This window comes from Gopherus flavomarginatus, chromosome 4 (genome assembly GCF_025201925.1).
Source record: "Gopherus flavomarginatus isolate rGopFla2 chromosome 4, rGopFla2.mat.asm, whole genome shotgun sequence".
NCBI lineage: Eukaryota > Metazoa > Chordata > Testudines > Testudinidae > Gopherus > Gopherus flavomarginatus.
Window position 1 is genome coordinate 56,170,115 of NC_066620.1, and position 22,910 is coordinate 56,193,024.

Genomic DNA, 22,910 nt, shown 5'->3' on the forward strand with positions numbered 1-22,910 from the left:
GTGAATGCACAGAGACAACTCTTGAAGATTATAGTACTAGTAAGTAAAACTTCTCTGCACAGCTATGGGTAGCCCCCAGAAGGATCTCTTATATTGCTACCTCTGCTACTCAGAAGTGCTAGGAAAAATCAGGAAAGTTAACTCTGAACAATTGAATTACTAGCAGAATTATCTGAACACCACAGCGAATTACAATTGAATTACTAGCTTAAAACTATCTGAACAACACAGCGACAGCACTAATTTAAAATAGTTTTCTTACTGAATTTTAAAAATAATTAACATATATATAAAAAGCAAAAATACCTGTAAGTTGACATAAGTTTACAGTGCTTGTGGGAGGAGGAGAATACTGAATTCTCTCCATGTCTTGTCCTTTTTTGTTATTTTAAAGGAAGGTGAATTGATTTATTTTATATTAATAGATGATATTTTGGCCCATATATAAACCTTACGAATAAATTATGCTGTTTATTCCTTTGTGTGTGTTTGTGTACATGTATGCGTGCATGCATGCATATACATATAGAGAGAAGAATGGGGGAAGGGATATATGCTATTTTTATATAAGCAGTACGGAATGATTTGCACTCACAGAAGAATCCCGCCACCACCAACACATGTATAAATGCATGTGTTAATCAGATAACTGCTCAAGCAGAAGGGTATTTGCAATATAATTACATTCTTCTTCAAATTGGCTTTGTGTCTATTCCCGCCTGTAAGGAATATCACGCACCACTGACTTTCAGGAATCTTTTAGAAAAGCAGTCCCAGTTGGGACCATATAAGCAACCTTGAAGAAAAGTTACTTGGATGTAACCTTTTTTGCACTAACCAGCCTTTCATTAAGTAGGGAAATAAAACGTTTGTCATTTGTTTTGCAGGTATATCGACCTGTGTCTGCCACAGATAGCTTACAAGACTGTAGAGCCTATTTAGAGTCTCTGCCAGACACTGATTCACCAGAGCTATTTGGAATGCACGCCTCTGCTGAAAGAGCATTCCTGGAATCTCAGGCACAAACCTTTATTGATACCATTGTCAGTATGCAGCCAGGAATCAGCATGGACACCCTGATGATCAGGTCAGTGTTTTAAAAAGAAACTGTTTTTGTGACTGAACAAAGTAGAATCTATTACCTAAGAGAGTTAGGAAGTTATTTCTTATGCTTGCCCACAATTTTAAAGTTTATTTGCATATACTTAACTCTGATTTACTGAATGAGTAAAACAAGGGGAGTGAGATCATATTTTTTTATGTTGGTAAGAGAGACAAGCTTTCGAGGTCCACATAACTCTTCTTCAGGTGTGGGAGAGGTACTCAGGACTTGTCTACACTTAAAACACTGCACTAGCACATCTGTGCCACCACTGCAGCCACTGTAGTGCGTCAGTGAAGACACTACCTATGTCAAAGGGAGGGCTTCTCCTGTAAGTGTAGATAATCCAGCTCCCCGAGAGGTGGCTGCTAGGTCAGTGGGAGAATTCTCCTGTCAACCTAGCACTGTCTAAACTGGGAGTTAGGTTGATTTAACCGCCTCGCTCAGGGGTATGGATTTTTCACACCCTAAGCGACATAGTTATGCCAACCTAATTTCCTAGTGTAGACCAGTGCTTACGGCATGTCTACACTACAATCTTAAATCAACCTATGTTAGGCTGACTTTCAGCCACCTCACTAATTACTGCAGTAGCTGATGTCCGGACTGCCCTCCTTCTGTCAGTGGTGCGCATTCTCACCAGGAGTGCTTTCACTGACTGAAGAGGGGCAGTGTGGGGGACTGAGAGTCAGGGCTCTCAGCTCCACGTAGCTAACCACCAGGAGCCCAGGTGCCCCCCGGGGCTTCTCACCTCTGGCAGGGAGATCTGCACCTGAAGTCTGGTCGGATGCCATGCTTCCAGAGGGGAACTGAGAGCCTGGGGGGCAGCCGGATTCCCGACAGGAAGATCCAGGCCTGGAGTTCGGTTGGCTGCCGTGTTCCTAGTGGGGAGCCAAGAGCCATGGGCGGCAGCTGGGATCCCAGCAAGGAGTCTTGGTGCAACCAGCCTCCCAGTGAGGAGCCGGGATCGGGTTGGGGGGGGCAGCAGGGCTCCCAGACAGGAGCTTGAGTGGCAGCCCAAGCCAGGAGTCTGGGTGGCAGCCTGGCTTGGAGTGGAAACCTGGTAGCAGCCCAGTTAGAAAGCTGGGCTTTCTTGTCAAATTCACAGTTCCAGTGGAGCCGTGAAATTGACCAGGCAGCCAACTGCCGATGTAGGTAATGCAGTATCTACACAGACACTTAATTGCCCTAACTACACCGACATAAGCCCCTCACAATATAAGCAGACTTTAGTCTCCTCAGTCTTAAAAATCCATCCTTGATCTCATGTTGCCTGTGCGACTATTGATTATTCTTCCTTCTCTCCTTCATCTCAAAACTCATTGAATGCCTCATCTTCAACTGCTATATGGATTTCGTCTCCTCCAGTTCCATCCCTAGACCCTCTACAGTATGAATTCTGACCTGAATACTTCACTGAAACTGTGCTCACCAACTTCTCTAATGACCTATTCGTGGCCAAATCCTAGGGCGTGTACATTTAAATATTCTCATCCTCCTTAAGTTCTTGGCTGCCTTTAACATAGTCAACTATGCTATCCTTCCTGAAGTCTTTTCCTCCCTTGGCTGTCATGATTCTCTCCTTTTCTGGTTTTCTAATTCTTCCTTCAGTGTTTTATTTGGTGAAGTCTCCTCCCTTCCAACTGCTGTGTTTTCTGCGGGGTTGAGTATTAGTGCATAATTCCAGAGGCATTGTCACATTATTTAAATCTAATCTGCTGCATAGTAAAAGACCTTGCCTAGAAAAGAAAATGAATATCTTCCTGGCCACATATTAGATTTACAGGCATCATTGTAACCTAAATTCAACCCTCGGCTGGTCTGTTTCTGATATATGGGTACAATATTCTGTTCTTTGTGTATTGTGCAAGTCAAATATTTTCTAGCTCCTATAAAACAACCACGAGGAAAATGATCAAATGTCCATGTAACTAACTTGCTTAGTGAAATGGCTATTTTTCTGTAATTCCTAGATACTTGTACTGCTTTGTCAGGAATCTGCCTTACTGCATAGATCATTGACTCTTCCTCAGTGTCATGTTGAAAGGACCATTCTTTTGGAATATCCCCCACAACCTAACTTCATCCATATCCACTCATCTAACTATAGAAACCTGCTAGAGATGGTCTAGAAATGTTAGAATATAACCATAAACCATAAGTGGAAGTGGGGAGATTAGATCATCTCCTTTTGGACCCCTCCAGCTCTCACAATTCCAGAATTATAACTTTTTTTTTTTGTTTGCCCCTTCCAGTGGTGGAAAGAGCCAAGATGAATTAGTACTGGAAATAGCTTCTGACATTCTAAGGCAGCTGCCACTCACTGTAGAGGAACAAGATACAGAACTGACACCTGGAACTGAACATTCCTCCAAAATGAAAATCACACTGGGAAGCTTACTGTCAGGCCCCATTTGGGCTGCCCTTGCAAAAGCTGTTAAAGGTCAGAACAATGGTTTACATAATGTTTAATTAGAAAGGAACTTCTATTTTCACAAATTAATCTTTTATTTTAAAATATTCCTTCTCTGTTTTTAACATTCTGTCACAGTTTCTCTCCTCATTCACAACATGCCCCCCACCTATGGAGCCCTCACCAACCCCAAGTAAGAAACTTAAAACTTCTCCTTGAATCTCATCTACCAAAAGTTGCAATTCAGAGTCCCATTCTGGTGCCCTGGCACAGAAGAACAAAGTGACACCAAACACTCCGAAGGACCATGCTATCCGTGGTACAGTTCAGGTGCCATATGTTCCAACAGCATCTTCAGCACTGCAACTTTTGGCACCTCATCTCTGGTACCACTCACAACCTCCTCACTACCAATAGACATTTTCAGCACTAGATGTTTTGGTGCTGTAGATTCTGGCATTGAAGCTTTCATGGTACTGGCCAGTCTACCTGTAGATTTGGTACCAGAGTCTCCTCTATTGGAGTACTTAAGAGATGTCATCTTCAAGCAGCCTGTGTCTCTGCCTGCATCCAACCTGGTACCTTTGTGTAGCCCTGATACCCCAGAGAGGATTGCTCCACCCTTGGAGGAGGTTTGCTATTTTCGTTGTCCTCTCCAGATCACAACAGAGACTTCTCTCCTTCCTGCCCCAACTCTCCACCCTGGATGGCGCCACAGGAATCCAGCAGAACCTCCAGAAATGACTCCATTAAAGGACATAGAAAGAGGGCAGGTATTCTTAAAGAACCTCCATTTTGTTGTCCTAGATATCCCCTCGTTCCCTGATGAAGCATTCAATCCACCTTTCACAGGTTCTCAGGACAAATTCAGGGGTTCTTCTTCAAGGAGTGTCCCTGTGGTGCTCCATTTCAGATGCTGGTGCATCCCTGTGCCTTTGATGGGAGAATTTCAGCAACAGTGCTCATCTGGGTCACGCATGCACTCTCCCCGTCTTGCGCCATTGTTGGTGCCTATCTAGCACCATGTGACCAGACCCCCCTCAGTTCCTTCTCAGTTATCCTTGGCCTGAAATGGAGCTCCTAGCAGTGTTAAAACTGATAGCTATACTTAGACTTTAGAAAAAAGAACAGGAGTATTTGTGGCACCTTAGAGACTAACAAATGTATTGGAGCATAAGCTTTCATAAGCATCGGATGCATGTAGTGGAAAATACAGTAGGAAGATATATATATACACACAGAGAACATGAAACAATGGGTGTTACCATACACATTATAAGGAGAGTGATCAGTTAAGGTGAGCTATTATCAGCAGGAGAGAAAAAGAACTGTTTGTAGTGGTAATGAAAATGGCTCATTTCCAGCAATTGACAAGGAGATGTAAGGAACTGTGCGGGGTTGGGGGGTGGAGGGAGGGAATAAACTTGGGGAAATAGTTTTACTTTGCGTAATGCCCCATCCACTCCCAGTCTTTATTCAAGCCTAATTTGATGGTGTCCAATTTGCAAATTAATTCCAATTCAGCAGTCTCTCATTGGAGTCTGTTTTTGAAGTTTTTTTGTTGTAATATTGTAACTTTTAGGTCTGTAATCGAATGGCCAGAGAGATTGAAGTGTTCTCTGACTGGTTTTTAAATGTTATAATTCTTGACGTCTGATTTGTGTCCATTTATTCTTTTACGTAGAGACTGTCCGGTTTGGCCAATGTATATGACAGAGGGGCATTGCTGGCACATGATGGCATATATCACATTGGTAGATGTGCAGGTGAATGAGCCCCTGATGGCATGGCTGATGTGATTAGGTCCTATGATGGTGTCCCCTGAATAGATATGTGGACAGAGTTGGCAACAGGCTTTGTTGCAAGGATAGGTTCCTGGGATAGTGTTTTTGTTGTGTGTGGTTGCTGGTGAGTATTTGCTTCAGGTTTGGGGGTTGTCTGTAAGGAAGGACTGGCCTGTCTCCCAAGATCTGTGAGAGTGATGGATCGTCCTTCAGGATAGGTTGTAGATCCTTGATGATGCGCTGGAGAGGTTTTAGTTGGGGGCTGAAAGTGATGGCTAGTGGCATTCTGTTACTTTCTTTGTTGGGCCTGTCCTGTAGTCGGTGACTTCTGGGTGCTCTTCTGGCTCTGTCAATCTGTTTCTTCACTTCATCAGGTGAGTATTGTAGTTGTAAGAATGCTTGATAGATATCTTGTATTTGTTTGTCTCTGTCTGAGGGGTTGGAGCAAATGCGATTGTATTGTAGAGCTTGGCTGTAGACAATGGATTGAGTGGTGTTGTCTGGATGAAAGCTGGAGGCATGTAGGTAAGTATAGCGGTCAGTAGGTTTCCGGTATAGGGTGGTGTTTATGTGACCATCATTTATTAGTACTGTAGTGTCCAGGAAGTGGATCTCTTGTGTGGACTGGTCCAGGCTGAGGTTGATGGTGGGGTGGAAATTCTTGAAATCATGATGGAATTCCACAAGGGCTTCTTTTCCATGGGTCCAGATGATAAAGATGACATCAATGTAGTGCAAGTAGAGTTGGCGTGTTAGGGGACGAGAGCTGAGGAAGCATTGTTCTAAGTCAGCCATAAAAATGTTGGCATACTGTGGGGCCATGTGGGTACCTATAGCAGTGCCGATAATTTGAAGGTACACATTGTCCCCAAATGTGAAATAGTTATGGGTGAGGACAAAGTTACAAAGTTCAGCCACCAGATTTGCTGTGACATTATCAGGGATACTGTTCCTGACAGCTTGAAGTCCATTTTTGTGTGGAATGTTGGTGTAGAGGGCTTCTAGATCCATAGTGGCTAGGATGGTGTTTTCAGGGAGATCACTAATGGACTGTAGTTTCCTCAAGAAGTCAGTGGTGTCTCGAAGATAGCAAGGAGTGCTAGTAGTGTAAGGCCTGAGGAGGGAGTCTACATAGCCAAACAATCTGCTGTCAGGGTGCCTATGCCTGAGATGATGAGGCATCCAGGATGTCCAGGTTTATGGATCTTGGGAAGCAGATAGAATACTCTTGCTCAGAGTTCTAGGGATGTGTCTGTGCGGATTTGCTCTTGTGCTTTTTCACGGAGTTTCTTGAGTAGTTGCTGTAGTTTCTTTTGGTAACCCTCATTGGGATCAGACCAGTTGGAGAACACTTCAGTCTCCCTGGCCATTCAATTACAGACCTAAAAGTCGCAATATTACAACAAAAAAACTTCAAAAACAGACTCCAACGAGAGACTGCTGAATTGGAATTAATTTGCAAATTGGACACCATCAAATTAGGCTTGAATAAAGACTGGGAGTGGATGGGGCATTACACAAAGTAAAACTATTTCCCCATGTTTGTTCCCTCCCCCCCACCCCTACCCCCCGCACAGTTCCTTATGTCTCCTTGTCAATTGCTGGAAATGGGCCATTTTCCATTACCACTACAAACAGTTCTTTTTCTCTCCTGCTGATAATAGCTCACCTTATATGATCACTCTCTTTATAATGTGTATGGTAACACCCATTATTTCATGTTCTCTGTGTGTATATATATCTTTCTACTGTATTTTCCACTACATGCATCTGATGAAGCGGACTGTAGCCCATGAAAGCTTATGCTCCAATAAATTTGTTAGTCTCTAAGGTGCCACAAGTACTCCGGTACTTTTGGCAGATACAGACTAACACGGATGCTACTCTGAAACCTTAGATTTTAGAGTAGTCTTTAGCACCCTAGTTAGGTTTACTTATCTCTTTCTCCCTGTTTATTTTTTTTTCTCTTTTTACTCTGAGTTTGAATACCTCTTAGCTTACTAGAGTTCACCATTAATGTTGAACCACGATAACTCGAGCCACGCCCAGTTCACTGGGTTTCAAGTGCTGCCTTTCCTGCTGAGAGGTGACCCGGTCTCAGACAGACACTCTCGGTGTGTCTGGTGCCTAGGGGAGGCACACGTTCCTCAAAATTGCTCTCACTGCATTAACCTGAAACCTCGCACCGGAAAGGATAGAGACCTATGTCTCAAACTTCTGTTAATGAAGAAGTCTCTGTGCCCAGCATCTGATCCAGGTCCACAAACTCCCCGCCTGGACAGTGTTCCCCAGCAACTTCACCCAGTTCACAGTGGAAGGCTCACTCCTCCAAAAAGGCAGTGAGGAAAAGGGCTTTGACTTCTCTGAAACAGCCGCCAAAAAAGATGCACTCCCCAGTCCAACTGAGTACTTATGAGGCACTGGGCTTATCTGGTGCCATGCATACTGTGAAAGCCAGTGACCCTAAGTGGGCAGGCTCAGAGTCAAGGGGCAAGCAGAAATCTACCTCCTCCTCTATGGCACCAACAGAGCTGCCACAAGATGTGGCACCAATACGCTCCACCCAAGTTCTGGTGCCACCTCCTGTCCCGACAACGCAGAGCGCACAGAGGCCAGCACTGACAAACGCGACTACAACAGCACTGTTGGCACTGACCACCTTGGTACTGAAACCATCGGCACCACACTTCTTCTTACATCAGGCAGACCTGCATGTCTCATTGACACCTGAATCATGTCGTTTTGGCACCAGTGTTTCCCTGACACACATGGCGCCGCGTCAGCTCACTTCACCTCTGGCCTCTCCATTCTCCAGTGAGGAAGAATATACTGAAGAAGAGGGTGTCTTCTCATCGCAGCACTCCTTTGCTACTCAATCTACTACAGTGCTGGGTCCACCTATACAGTCTAAAATCCATCACAAGGCTGACACCCAGACCTGGTATGCTCCCCCCACATGGATGTGACCACTTATGCCATTCCCCACTCAGTGGCCCTACTGGGACCAATGGGGGGCATACAGGAGACAGTACCCCTGAGCCCATATAGGGAGAGGTTTAGATCTCCCACACTACCCTCAGTTTCTGCACATATTGGGAACGTGTGGACAGCACATCTTGCAAAACCACAGTTAGTGCAGGGTAAGTAACCATTCTTCCCAAGCTCTGATGAAATGTTAAATCAACTTTCTTGTAACTAAAAAGTCCTACAAAGACATTAGTTGAAGAAGCCTATGTTATGTGGATCAGCAACTCACTACAGCCAGTTATGCTCTTGAACAAATTTTAGGATATTATCTTACTTTGGGCTAATGTATAATATAAGGGAGACATCTAACTATGACTCTGTCAGTTTTTTCTAGCCTTTGATGTGCAATAGGATGCTAAAAACACTGAGAATTCTTCCCTGTCTTTAACGTTAATCTGGGGAGGAATTTTCTAATCTGTATTGCTCAACCATTTGGTTAGTGCTTTAACCAAAGGCTGACTCATATCTAGCTCTAGATTCATGTGTGCATGCATGTGAAATCCCCCCCAAAAAATACAGTAGTAGTGTAAAATACTTATTGGCATATTTGAGAATCCCCTGGGTCCAGATTTGTGTTTCAGCCCCAAAGAATTTCATGTTTATCTGAGCTCCACCTCATTAATCTGGTGCAATGATTTGGCTGAAAGAGTGTAACAAAATAGAAAATGTAACAGTAAATAAATTCTAAATCTATTGCTATTGGACTCTATCCATATTTTTAAAAATGAGAATAATAATTTTTTAAAAGGCCTAAAACCTGAAGTCCATATTTATGCCTTCATTGGGCAAACTTCCCTGTAATTTCAGTTGTAGTCCAAGTAAAGATTAAGTGTTGAGCAAAGATTTCAGGATTTGACTATTAATAGTTAAGAGAAATTCAAAATCTGAAAGAAAAGCAAATTCCTCTCAGAGGATCATGCTGCTAGATTTGAGAACTTCTATAAAATTGGAAATTCGCACATTTGACATTCACTTGTTGAGCCTGCTGGTCTCAGACAGTATTGCAGATACTGTGGAAGCCACATTCACAAAAGTGAAAAGAAAGGGAAAGGATATTTTCCTTCTTTGCTGAAAAAGAGAAGTAAATTACCTTGAATTATAATAAAACTTGATCTTCCATTTCCCTGCCTCATTTAAGCAATGATCACAAAGCATTGAGAAAAAAAATGTCTTAGACATGCTGAGTGTCATTTATGCATCTTACTTCAAACCTGCAGTTGGCTAATAGAAGACTTTTGATAAAGTTAATGATAAAGTTCTCTCCCACTACTTCATATGGTGCAAAGTGGCTTGTCCCTAACTCAGCATAGGAGAGAAACTAAGGCAATATTTTGCAAAACTTGAATGTCATGATAATGAGCCAGCTCCTCCTCACTTCTCTGTGGGAGGAAAGATCCATCTGATATTACTCCTTTTTCCTTTACCAGGACATGATCCTTTTATCAATTCAGCTTTGTTAACTGTTCTTCGCCAGGAGATTGACCGATTTAATAATTTATTGTCTGTAATAACCATATCGTTGCATTCACTTCAACAAGCTATGAAAGGAGAGATTATCTTCACCACAGGGTTAGAAGAACTTTATAACTCAGTTTTGAAGTCCAAGGTGCCTGAGTTCTGGCAGGTAAGATTAAATAAAGCCTCTTAGTTTACATGTGCAGGTATAGATAGATCGATCAATCAATTGATCAATCTTAAGCACTGAGGGACTCTTCCAAACAGGCTTTTACTAGAGGATGATTCAATTCAGGAAGCTCCCTAGAAGGAAGGAGGGAATTTTTGTTCTAAAATTGTGGCCCTTTTTTCAAACCAAAAAATTGTCTGAAAAATATTCACTTTTTTTCCTTTTTACCACTAATTGTAATAAAATGACTCAGGGCTAAGAAGCCTTTTTATTGTATTTTTGGATGTTTATTGTTTGTTGGGGGGAAGAAGAGTGTTGTTGTCTTTGGATATATCTACACTATGAAATTAGGTCGATTTTATAAAAGTCGATCTTTAGAAAGCAATTTTATACAGTTGAGTGTGTATGTCTCCACTAAGCACATTAAGCCCTGACAGTTGAGAAGTGAGTGGTGATAACCCTGTGAAAGCTTGCAACACTTGGCTGCTACTAGTCAGTCGGGAATCAATTTGGAGTGGGCAAATCTACTGTGGGGACTGTTATGATCCAAATAGCCAATGCAGTCACTGACCTTCTGCTAGCAAGGGTAGTGACTCTGGGAAATGGGCAGGTCATAGTGGATGGCTTTGTTGCAGTGGAGTTCCCTAACTGTGGTGGGGCGATAGACGGAACACATATCCCTATCTTAGCACCAGACCACTTGCCAACCAGTATGTAAACTGCAAGGAGTACTTCTCAATGGTGCTGCAAGCACTGGTGGATCACGAGGGACGTTTCACCAGCATCAATGTGGGATGGCTTGGAAAAGTGCATGACACTTTCTGTTCAAGCAGCTGCAAGAAGGGACTTACTTCACAGACCAGAAAATTACCGTTGGGGATGTTGAACTGCCAATAGTTATCCTTTGGGACCCAGCCTACCCCTTGCTCCCATGGCTCATGAAGTCATACACAGGCAGCCTGGACAGTTGTAAGGAGCAGTTCAACTATATGCTAAGCAAGTGCAGAATGGTGGTAGAATGTGCCTTTGGACGTTTAAAAGCTCACTGGCGCTGTTTGCTGACTAGGTTAGACCTCAGCACAACCAATATTCCCATTGTTATTGCTGCTTGCTGTGTGCTCCATAATATCTGTGAGAATAAAGGGGAGATGGGTGAGAGGTTGAGGCAAATCGCCTGGTGGCTGATTTTGAGCCACCAGACACCAGGGCTAAGAAGAACACAGCTAGGCGCACTGCGCATCAGAGAGGCTTTGAAAACCAGTTTCATGACTAGCCAGGCTACGGTGTGACAGTTGTGTGTGTTTCTCCTTGATGCAAATCCACCCCCTTTAATTTTAATTCCCTGTAAGCCAACCAAACTTCCCCCTTCAATCGGAGATGGCAAAGGAAATAAAGTCACTATTGTTTTGAAACCACTTTCTTTATTAATTTAAAAAAAAGTGAGATAACTGACAAGGTAGCCCAGGTGGGGTGGGGGAGGAGGAGAGGCGGGAAGGACAAGGCAACATTGCTTATCGTAGCCAGACTACAAATAAAAACTGTTTGAATGACAGCCTTCTGTTGCTTGGGCCATCCTCTGGAGTGGAGTGGCTGGGTGCCCAGAACCTCCCCTTTCCTCTCCCCTCCTCCCCCGCGCATTCTTTGGCATCTGGGTGAGGAGGATATGGAACTTGGGGAGGAGGGCAGGTGGTTATACAGTGGATGCAGCAGCAGTCTGTGCTCTTGTTGGCTTTCCTGCAATTCCACCAGATGCCTCTTCGTGTCCATTTGCTCCCCCATTAGCCTCAGCATTGCCTCCTGCCTCTTCTCATCACCCTCACTTAATGCTTTCCTGCCCTCTGCCATTGAATGCCTCCATGCATTCAGCTGTGCCCTATCAGCTGCATGAGCTCAGAAAACATCATCGCGAATACGGGATTTTGTTGCCTTCTAATCAGCGATAACCTCAGGGATGAGATGATAGGGGGAGCAGAGAAACATTTGCACCTGTGGGGGGGAAAAAAAGGAGAATACAATTAAGACGATGCATTTCTGAGAACAAAAGGGAGACTCTTTCACAATTCACATCAGACAGCACGTGCTTTAGGTACAAGGTCGCTTTTTGCCTTTTATATTGATCACCTACCAGTATGATGACACATCACACATGGCTGGGCAACAGAATTTGGTTTCCAGGCAGCCATGGTAAGCCAAAGGGTACGCGGCGTTGGCTTCTTCTGCGTTCATAACATGTAGAAATGGTTTCAAACTGCAGTGCCCTCCTTTCCCACAGCAAGCAATGCCGATTGAGTTTGCCATTTAAAAGGAGGGGCTGCGGTTTTCAGGTGGATGTGCAGCATACACCTCCCCCGACCCCCACCATGTGGCTATTCTCAGGGATGATCCCTTTTAGCCAAGCACAAAGAACCCAGCATGAACGGGGTCCTTTTACTGTTCCCTTACCAAAATTCCCGTATTTCAACCAGGTGACCATAAATGATAGCACTCTCCTGAGGCTAACACAGAAAGATAGAGACCAATGTTGCTTGAATGTGACCAGAACCTAGGACCATTCGCTTCCATGCTTTGTGCTACAAGACTACTTACTACTGACTTGTCGTGATAAAGTGTCCTATTGTGGAGGCCGAAATAAGGCAGCCCTCCCCAAAAACCTTCTGCAAGGGCTTTCAGAGTACCTCCAGAAGAGCATCATGGAGATGTCCCTGGAGAATTCCCACTCCATCCCGAGACACATTAATACACTTTTCTAGTAGCTATACTGGCCGTGAATGCATCCTAATTCTTCAGGGCAAATCAAACATTATTGCTTTTAAACCCTGTACTGTAATTACAAATGTGCACTCACCAGAGGTGCGTTCTCCAGCTTCAGGGTCCGGGATCCTGCCTTGGGAAGGCATTCGCTCCAGGGTGATGAAAAAGTCCTGGCTGCTGGGGAGAACGGATTCACCACTTGCCTGCTGCGCATTATCATCCTCCTCTTCCTCATCCACAAAATCCTCCTCCCTGTTGCGTGAGACTCCCCCCAACAGGTGTCCACGGACAGTGGTGGGGTCATGGTAGGGTGCCCCCATAGACTGCTATGCAGCTGATCATAGAAGCCGCATGTGTGGGGCTCTGATCCGGCATGACTGTTTGCCTCCTTTGTCTTTTGGTAGGCTTGGCTGAGCTCCTTAACTTTCACACAACTCTGCTGTCCGTCCCTGTTGTAGCCTCTGTCCACCATGCCCTGTGCGATTTTGGCATATATTAGCATTTCTTCTTTTTGATCGGAGTTCAGCCTGCACAGATTATTCTCCCCATACAGCAGTCAGAGCCAGTGTCTCCTGTTTGGTCCATGCTGGAGCTCATGTGCGATTCTGGAAGGACTGCATGGTCACCTGTGCTGCTGAGCTCACCACGCTGACCAAACAGGAAATGAAATTCAAAATTTCCTGGGGCTTTTCCTGTGTACCTGGCTAGTGCATCGGAGTTGAAAGCTGTCCAAAGTGGTCACATTGGAGCACTCTGGGATAGTTCCTCAAGGCCAATACTGTCAAATTGCCTCTGCACTACCCCAAATTCGACCCAGCTAGGTCGATTTTAGTGCTACTCCCCTCACCGGGGAGGAGTACAGAAGTCGATTTTAGGTCAACAGAACGGGGTTGGTTGTATAGATGCATTGCTTATAAAATCGACGTAACATCGCTAAATTCGACCTAATCTCATAGTGTAAACCAGGGCTGTGTTTTGTGGTTGGCTGGCTGTTTTTAGAAAAGGCACAAAGTGCCGAAAGAATTAAACACACTATCTCTGCCACTGTAACTTTGCAACAGTTGGAGAAAGGTTAAAAAGGTAACATTTACTAGAGTTACAGTTTCATTTTCCCTTTTGTCGCTTCAGAAGTTTTCCAAAGTTGCAGCTTTGAAAAGGCAGAAAAGTCCAATTTAAAATCTTGATAGCATTCATTTTTATTGCACTAACTAGCATAAAGGGAAAAATAGGGAAAAGGGAATGCGGAATTGAAATTCCAAAAATATTTTGCAAAAATTTTTGAAAAAAATAAATAAGAATTGTTCCACTTTTAAATCTTGTGAAATTAAAAGAATTCCAAATTTTGAAATTTTTAGCAAAGTAGATCTGGTTTTTGAACCTTCAGTAACACAACTAAGCTTTTCAAATATGTGTGTTGAGCACAAAGAAAGCATGGTGATACAATGACAGTGCAAATGCTTAGGCAGATGGATCTAATGTGATACTTTGGTTTTTCAGGAAACCCATATTACAAGTATGTTTTGGAAAAGCTGATGCATTTGTGTTTTTGTTTTCTTTTTGAGCATGTGTGTTCTGAATTTTAACACTTTGACACTTCGGAAAGTCCAGAGAGCGACATCCGTTATAGGAGATTAAAGGGCATTTCATAGTGAGCACTATCAGAAGTTTGTGAGTTGTTTCTGAGTGTTCTTTCAAAGGCTTTTAATCTATATTTAGTCCATTTCTACCTCTCATGCAGTGATTCCCTTCCGCAGACCTACTGATAACAGTTCCAGTTTATAAACTGGCTGTATTTGATAGTGTAGTGGTATTTAATGAGATTCTGCTTTTCTGTCATTTGCAACAGCTATATTCCTATATGTCAAATAAGTCTTTGGGATCATGGATTGATGACCTTATTCTACGAGTGAATTTCTTTGCAACCTGGGCAAACCAGGTCATCACCTGTATACAGTTAAGGTAAAGTGAAACATGAAAAATAAACTAGAAGTAAAGGGGGAAACCATAATAAAATTACAATTCCAGCTGGAACTCTAAACCAAATACTTGGGTGAGATGGACTCCCACAGGCTCTCCCCCGGAGGACCCCCTAGCACAGGAGGCATGACTGGGGACATGAGGAGTGTGTCAGGGTTGGGCCACAGCATGTAGTGCTATGAAGATTCTGGGTAGTGCTGCTGCCATAGGGCAGCTCAGACAGGCTGACATACTTTAGATAGGCCTCCACTCTCTAGAGCAGCCTGGATTCAGAAGGGCACAAAGAGTAGTTATGCTGTATTATTAATTTATTATTATTTGTGTTATCACAGTGCCTAGGAGCCCCAATCATGGGCCAGGGCCAACAAAAAGGCAGTCCCTACCCCAAAGAACATACAGTCTAAGACAGGCATGGCCAACCTGAGCCTGAGAAGGAGCCAGAATTTACTAATGTACATTGCCAAAGAGCCACAGTAATATGTCATCGGCCCCCTCCATGAGCTCCGCTCCCCCCATCCCCACTCCCAGTGCCTGCTGCCCAGCACTTCCTCCTCCCACTGCCTGATCAGCTGTTTCGTGGCATTTAGGAGGCACTAGGGGGGAGGGGTAAGAGGGCATGGCAGTCTCGGGAGGGCACGGGAAGAGGTGGAGTGGGGCCAGGGGGTTGAGCAGTGAGAACTCCCTGGTACATTGGAAAGTTGGCGCCTGTAGCTCCAGCACTGGAGTCAGTGCCTATACAAGGAGCCGCATATTAGCTTCTGAAGAGCCACATGTGGCTCTGGAGCCACAGGTTGGCCACCCCTGGTCTAAGACAAGGGACAACAGATGGATACAGATAAACCAAAGGGGGGAATACAAGGAAAATGTAAGATAATATTGGTCAGCATGATAGGCTGTGGTTTCAGCACAGCTGTTATCAATTTTTTTGTAGACCTCATGGCAAAGGAGCGTTTTAAGTAGGGTTTAGAAGGATAGATAATTAGTTTTGCAAATATCTGTGGGAGCTTTTCCTGGGGGAGCAGCATGAGAGAAAGCACAAAGGTGACAATGGAGGTTGACATTATTGACCTATCACAGGCAGGCATTGACCTGTCAATACTGAATGAGATGATAGGTACAGTGGGGATAGGTTCTGAAGGCCCTTGAAAGTGAAGACAAATAGCTTATGTTTCATACAATAGAGAGGAAGCAGCCAGTAGAGCAGTAGTGGGGAAACTGCAGCCTGTCAGGGTAATCCGCTGGCGGGCCACAAGACAGTTCGTTTACATTGACTGTCTGCAGCTCCAATTGGCTTGCTGTTCCCAGCCAATGGAAGCTGCAGGAGATGGCAGCCAGCACGTCCTTGCAGCCTGTGCTGCTTCCCAAAGCTCCCATTAGCTGGGAACGGTGAATCACGGCCACTGGGAGCTACGGGCGGCTATGCATGCAGATGGTCAACGTAAAATTGTTTCGCGGCCTGCCAGCGGGTTACCCTGACAGGCCGCATCTGGGCCGCAGGTTGCCCACTACTCCAGTAGAGAGATACAAAGAAAGGGGTGACATGCTTAGTGATGGGCTAGGAAAACATTGCAGAAACATTCTGAATGGATATGAGCGGGACAAGTTTGTATTTGCAAGGACAGAGAAAAGTATATTGCAGGTAATTGAGACATGAGATAATGAGAACCTTGATGAGAGTTTAAGCTATGTGAATGGATAGAAAAGGCCATATCATAAAGAAGAGGACCAAGGACACACTCTGAAGAACCCCCAAGAAACCTGGTGGGGAAATGAGGAAGCTTGTCTGAAGAACATGCTGAAAGCACAATTAGAGAAGTAGGAGGAGAACCAGAAGCGGGCAGAGTCACAGAAGGACAAGATTTCAAGAAGAGTATGGTTGCCTATGATGAAGATGGCTGACAGGTCAAGGAGGTTGCAATTAGAGTATTGGGTCTGAGCTTTTGCTAAGAAGAGGTCATTAGAAATTTTGGTGAGAGCAGTTTCAGTTGAGCAGAAAAGAGCAGAAACCAGACTGGTGAACTTCTAGAATGGATTGGAGGAGAGTAACTGCAGACAGCCATTGTAAGCATCATGTTCAAGGAACTTACAGATGAAAGCGAGATAGGTTAGTAGTTGAAGAATCAAATGGGATCAAAGGTAGATTTTTTTTTAAGATGGGCAAAACTAAAGCATTTTGAGGGGAAAGACCCAGAAAAGACTGAAAAGTAAAGGAGAATAGGCACCACACAGACTCTCATGCAATTTGAGGAAGTGTATTAAAAACAAGGAGAGATTCAAATTGTCTAGATGAGTAACCTGGTCAAAGAGAAGCAAAATTAATTCAGTTGCCTTGCCAAAGTTATTGAATATCAACCTTGGAGTCATTGATTAAAATAGATCCACTTATCCAAGTCAAGCATGTTGAATGTGAAACCTACTTTACACTAAGAGAGTTCATAACAATGTATTTCATATACATACAAGTTCTCACTAACTTTTAAAACATTGTAGTGGTAAAGAGACAAAGGCCCAAATCCTCAAGATATTTAGGTGCCTAACTCCCACTGATTTCAACAGGAGCTTGGCCAGACTCTTCAACTTATTTAGGTGCCTAAGTCCATACTCTGAATAGGGAAACCTGTCTACTTCAGAACTCAGAAGACCAAGGGAGAAATCCTGGCTCCATTGAAGTCAATTACAAAATTCTCATTGACTTCAGAGAAGCCAGGATTTCACCCTAGAAATATATTTAGAAGGCAGGCGTGCCATCATCTGCAATGCTGTCCTTGTTACTTATTCTGAGTAATTTTAAGAGACATTTTTATAGTTTGATTTGTAATTAGGTTAAAAATCTAGGATAGCATAGAAAATATGAAGACAGAATTTTCTTGAATAGAGGGTGCAGTCCTCTGTGTGTGGAAGTTTAAGAGTCTTCATACTAAATAACACAAAAATCCTGAGCATTGTTTACATGTAAAGATTTTTAAACATTAGATATAAGAATTTTTTTAAAAGAAGACGACATATGATCCATTTTGCTTGAAGAATGACTCTTACGGACAATTCTCTTTAACATCACCGCCAGTCAATACTTGGTTTGACCATGATTTTTTTTTCTTAAATTTTATTGAATATTCACTGATGTTGAAAGGTGCTGGATTGCCAGCTCCAGAGAATGAAGTCCTCCGTTTAGTTAGAGAACAGGTACAGTATAGGCAGCCAAAATGCAAGTTTCTGCCCCCTCCCCCCCCCCCCCCAATTTTGTCTGCAAGGTCCACCTCTAGCAATGAAGCAAAAGTTCAGTCTCCCTGTCTATGCAATCTATTGTCCCACTGCTCAGACTATTAGCAAGTGATGGTGGTGGTTTTGTGATCTAGACACTTGTCCAGTACTGGCCTGAGAGCACCATCTCATTTCATGTAAATAGCAGCCACTGCATTGTCACTTTAGGTTACTAGACATCTGTAATTAAATCCTTCTTGACTTTGTCATATGAGCAGCTACTTACCAATTAAATTATTCATATAAATAAGGAGTGCAAATTTTGGCTCCTACCTTATATAATATTTAAGATTAAAGTTTCTGGCGTCACTTTGAGGTAACTAGCTTTCTCTCACACAGCTGAATTGAATAGTGTTGTTTGAATAAAATACATTGTATCATATTTAATCAATCACAAGAGCTTACCAAAGACAATTTTAAATCAGTTGTCTGCTCCTAAATCGCATTTATTTAATAATATGATTTGCTGTGATCTTACTGGTTGCATTCAGACATTAATTTGCTAATTTTTGTGTGTTTTATCTAAAGACGTTTGGAAAATTTGCTAGGGAATTCATAGACCTTTAAGAGTAATGATGAAGAAAGATTTTGTTTTCAATCAAGTGAGCTAGGGTTTGGGGGTTTTTCTGAGGGGAGACGGGGTATTAAAAATAAACCTGCTTAAGCATGTATTATCCTCTTTTAAAACACAGGTATAACAGCTGCATTAAGCTGCTTCAGAAACAAGCCAAAACATCTGGGATCTCATTTTCATCACCGACTGGCAATAGGTCCAACATATCCACCAACAGCATTCAGGGAAATCCCAGTCGCTTCTGGCTTTCAGGGTTTTTTTCCCCACAAGGTACACAATAGGTAGTCATCAGTAATGAACAGTGATTTGTAATTTTTTTCTTCTCAAATCTTCTGCCCTCTCCGGCTTGGACTGGGGGTTGGGGGAGTTTCATTTCTTAGAGGCAGGCAAATAGTTCTTCCTTTTTGGGGCTATTTCTCTTCTGTTTTTTGCAGAAAATCATATCAAAACTTGGGCTGTTTCCCAATCTGTATTCAGTTAATACTTAGTTTTGATTGAATTTATATCTTGATTTTTGGCTGACCACCTAATTTCAACGCTGCTTGCCTCATTAATGATTAAATCAGAAGACATTATTTTGAAAAAGGTTGGCCAGTTGATACTTCCTTAACTGTTATTTTTCAGCAAAGATTCTTTTGAAGGCAGTCCAAAAGCTGCGCACATTATATAGATCATAAAAATAAGGCTGTGGATTATATAGCAATATTGGCTATCCATGCTGAGTCTCTTTCTGCATGTACTTTATATTTTTATGCTTCCAAAATGGTATTGCACAGCTTAGCCATATAATTTTTGTCATTTTTCATTTACTGATTAAATGAGGCCCTCCCATGGTGGCATCCAAAACTGAATTAACTGCCAACAAGTCAGGGCTATTTTGTTTATTAAACTGTAGTATTAGGACACCAGCACTTTTTCTTACTGCATCCGCGTCCCTCACACCAATTGACGTTTAAAATGACTGGAGAAAACATTGACTGTGGGAGGAAGGTTTAAGGGGTTGGAATAAGTGCCCCTATTGGTTTTAAAAAATTGTTAATACATTATTTCCAAAGGCCTCATTATAAAAATGAACTGAACTTGCAACTGCTCTGTGTTGATAGCTGTGGTTTTAGATGGAGTATCTAGCCTTATGTGCACTGAAACTCTCACAAAAGAAATGAGGTGTGGATCTTAAGAGGTTTATTCATTGTGGTATCCTCATAAGTTAAAATATCATGTTTTATTTCTACTCAGCGAATTCATTATGTAAAAACTTATGGCTGGATCAAAAAAGGGGGACTTAGCATCAGCATTGCAATGCCTAATATTTAGGTGTCCTCTGCCACCTACTGGCATCTGCATAAGGCAACCAGTCATAAGGCTACGACTCTGTCACAAATTCTGTGACTTTATGAGAGCTCCACGACTTCAGTTCAGCCCTGGGCGGCGGGGCTCTGGCTTCAGCACTGCATCAACAGGACTTAAACAGCTTTGCATATGCCCACTGGCAGAACTTGAGATGCCAAGAGGACTTTACATGCCTATAGAATTAGGCACAGGCTGAACAGGGGTTTTGAGGAGCTAAATGTTGAGCTTAAAGTGGCAGTTAGGTGCATATGGTGCATTGTGGCTTTGTCACTAAGTAAAAAGAGCTGATTCCAAATGTACCCAAGGAGCTGATCAGCGACCTAAGAAGCTATAGGTTAGCTCCACAAAGGGGTTTAGGTGCCTAACTGCTACTTTAGGCCCCTACAGCCAACATTTAGGCGCCACCGAGATCCTCAGAACCCCCTACTCAAAGTTTCTGCCAGCAGAGTTCCCAAGGCACCTAAAATTTGTGCTGATGGGCACAATCTGTCAAGCGGCTCATGCCCAAGCCCTGGTGGGATTCTCAAACTAGGCATGTCCCTGCCTACTAGATCAGGCCCCAACAAACAACAGCTAGGAATGAGAATTTTCCTGGCTTGATGGTTTGTGCATGTCTCTATCCAAATTATTAGAGCACTCCCCCACCATGAAATCCCCATTTTGCCTAGATCAATGTAGCGTTGAGAAAGGCACCTAAGCCAGGTCAGCCCTAAATCCAGGCATGGGTTCATTCATGGCTGTGAAGCCCAAGCTGACACTAGGCCCTGCTTAAGTCCCATTCCTCTCCTCAGTATTTCTTAGTGGTTTCCCTGTTTTATATAGAGAGCCTGGAAGGATACCTTGGAGATAATGATTCAACACAGTGGCAGGGTCCTTAAAAATTAGGTATTGTGATGCCTAAGTCCCTTTCTGCATTTAACCCAAATTAATTTTTTTTAAACTCTTTACAAAGAGCACAGCCCTAGTACTGAGCTGGATTCTTTTCTGATCATGTATTAATTAACAACAAATTTTAATTGTTAAAATAAATCTTTATTTTTGATACATGAACCAGGAAAAAAAAACCTGACTTTCAAATTCCAGGGGGAGAGTGAGAGACAATAGTTGTCAGTACTGTATATTTAGAGTAGCTTTAACTTGAAAGTCACTGAGAGATGACAATCATGGGTTGATGTGATGTCGGTTTTCAGAGCATTTTGAGTTTGGGAATGCATAGCAAATGTGGGTCTCAGAGTAAACTCGGCTCTGGTCTTAAATACACTTAGTGTTTTAATACCAGATTGTTGTGTATTTTATTCCTGCAGGGTTTCTTACTGCTGTGCTGCAGAACTATGCTCGTCAAAATGGAATCTCGGTGGATTCTCTAACTTTTGGCCATAGACTGCTTCCTACAATCCACGATGAAGACTGCAACCTCAGAGAAGTCAAAAGAAAACAAAATATAATACAAACTGCGTTTAAGGTAAGGGCTGTAATGGCAGCTAGACGACAAACTGTAAATGTGGCAGGAACCAAGGTCATTCCAAAACAGGATTTTTTTTTTGACACATGCGTCTGCACTGTCTGCAGGCTATTGCTCCACCAGTTTCATGCTCCCCCCCTTCTCCCCAATATTTAAGTTGTCCTGTGTTTTAAATTGTTCCTGTACCACTAACCTTATAATCATATTCTTAAAACTTGAGTCAAACACCATGATGCTTTGAATCTGTAGCGAACTAGAAAATACCACCCTGCCCTGTGTCCCATTTTGGTGGTTACAATTCATGAGCAGAAAAATCAGAAGTAAAACTTTTTCATTTCTGTTTATTTCCAACTCATCCTCAGAAAATTGACTATTACTAGTATCTATACAGAGAGGGCTCTCAGCGGGCAGAGTACAAGCCTGAAAGGATCTTACCCCCAATATATACAGAACATGCCCACATCCACTCTGCTAGTAAGGCCCAGCTGGACCCTCACATTGAGGCCAGGCCAGCAATTAGGAGTGCATATCTGACAGCAGACACCAACATTTTGAGAATGGAAACGCAGCTATGAGAGACAGAAGGCAAGGAAATTCAGGGAGGGCACCTATTTACTGTCTTGGATAAAGGGGGCATAGATATCAGTATTCGGGTTGTAAGTGGGTAAGGAGCAATGAGTACTAAAGCAACATACATTGCAATTTATTGAGAACAAGTGCACTGAAAGTGTTATTGTCTTATCTGCTAAGCCCTAAATTGGCAGCTCTAACAAGGTATTACCTTGTAGTAGGTAATCGCAGTTAACAGAATTAATCACAATTAATCACAGTTTTAATCGCATTTGAAATTTAAATATTTTTGGATGTTTTTCTATATTTTCAACTATATTAATTTCAATTACAACACCAATTACCAAGTGTATAGTCTTCACTTTGTATTATTTTTATACAAATATTTGCACTGTAAAAATGGCAAACAAAAGAAAAGACTGTTACTCACCTTTGTAACTTGTTCTTCGAGATGTGTTGCTCATATCCATTCCAGTTAGGTGTGCGCGCGCCGCGTGCATGTTCGTCGGAAGATTTTTACCCTAGCAACACTCGGTGGGCCGGCAGGGCACCCACTGGAGTGGCGCCACTATGGTGCTGCATATATACCCCTGCCGGCCCATCCGCCCCTCAGTTCCTTCTTGCCGGCTACTCCGACAGTGGGGAAGGAGGGCAGGTTTGGAATGGATATGAGCAACACATCTCAAAGAACAACAGTTACAAAGGTGAGTAACTGTCTTTTCTTCTTCAAGTGCTTGCTCATATCCATTCCAGTTAGGTGATTCCAAAGCCTTACCTCGGTGGTGGGGTCGGAGCGAGACGTTGCGGAATGTAAGACTGCTGAGCCAAAGGTGGCATCATCTCTGGACTGCTGGACCAATGCGTAGTGTGATGCAAAGGTGTGGATGGAAGACCAGGTAGCCGCGCGACATATTTCCTGGATGGGAACATGGGCCAGGAAAGCAGCAGATGAGGCTTGAGCCCGAGTAGAATGGGCGGTGAGATGGTCAGTCGGAATGTGAGCCAAGTCATAGCA

General features: G+C 43.1%; 1 protein-coding gene across 1 annotated transcript in view; it reads left to right on the forward strand.

Moving 5' to 3' along the window:
• Positions 1-22,910, forward strand: part of DNAH14 (dynein axonemal heavy chain 14) — a 490,898-nt gene that overhangs the window by 460,174 nt on the left and 7,814 nt on the right. Inside the window, exons 80-85 of the mRNA XM_050948398.1 lie at positions 888-1,087; positions 3,358-3,545; positions 9,754-9,950; positions 14,548-14,660; positions 18,632-18,783; positions 21,168-21,325. Of these exons, the coding sequence (XP_050804355.1) occupies positions 888-1,087; positions 3,358-3,545; positions 9,754-9,950; positions 14,548-14,660; positions 18,632-18,783; positions 21,168-21,325 (1,008 nt within the window). The remainder of the gene's footprint in view (positions 1-887; positions 1,088-3,357; positions 3,546-9,753; positions 9,951-14,547; positions 14,661-18,631; positions 18,784-21,167; positions 21,326-22,910) is intronic.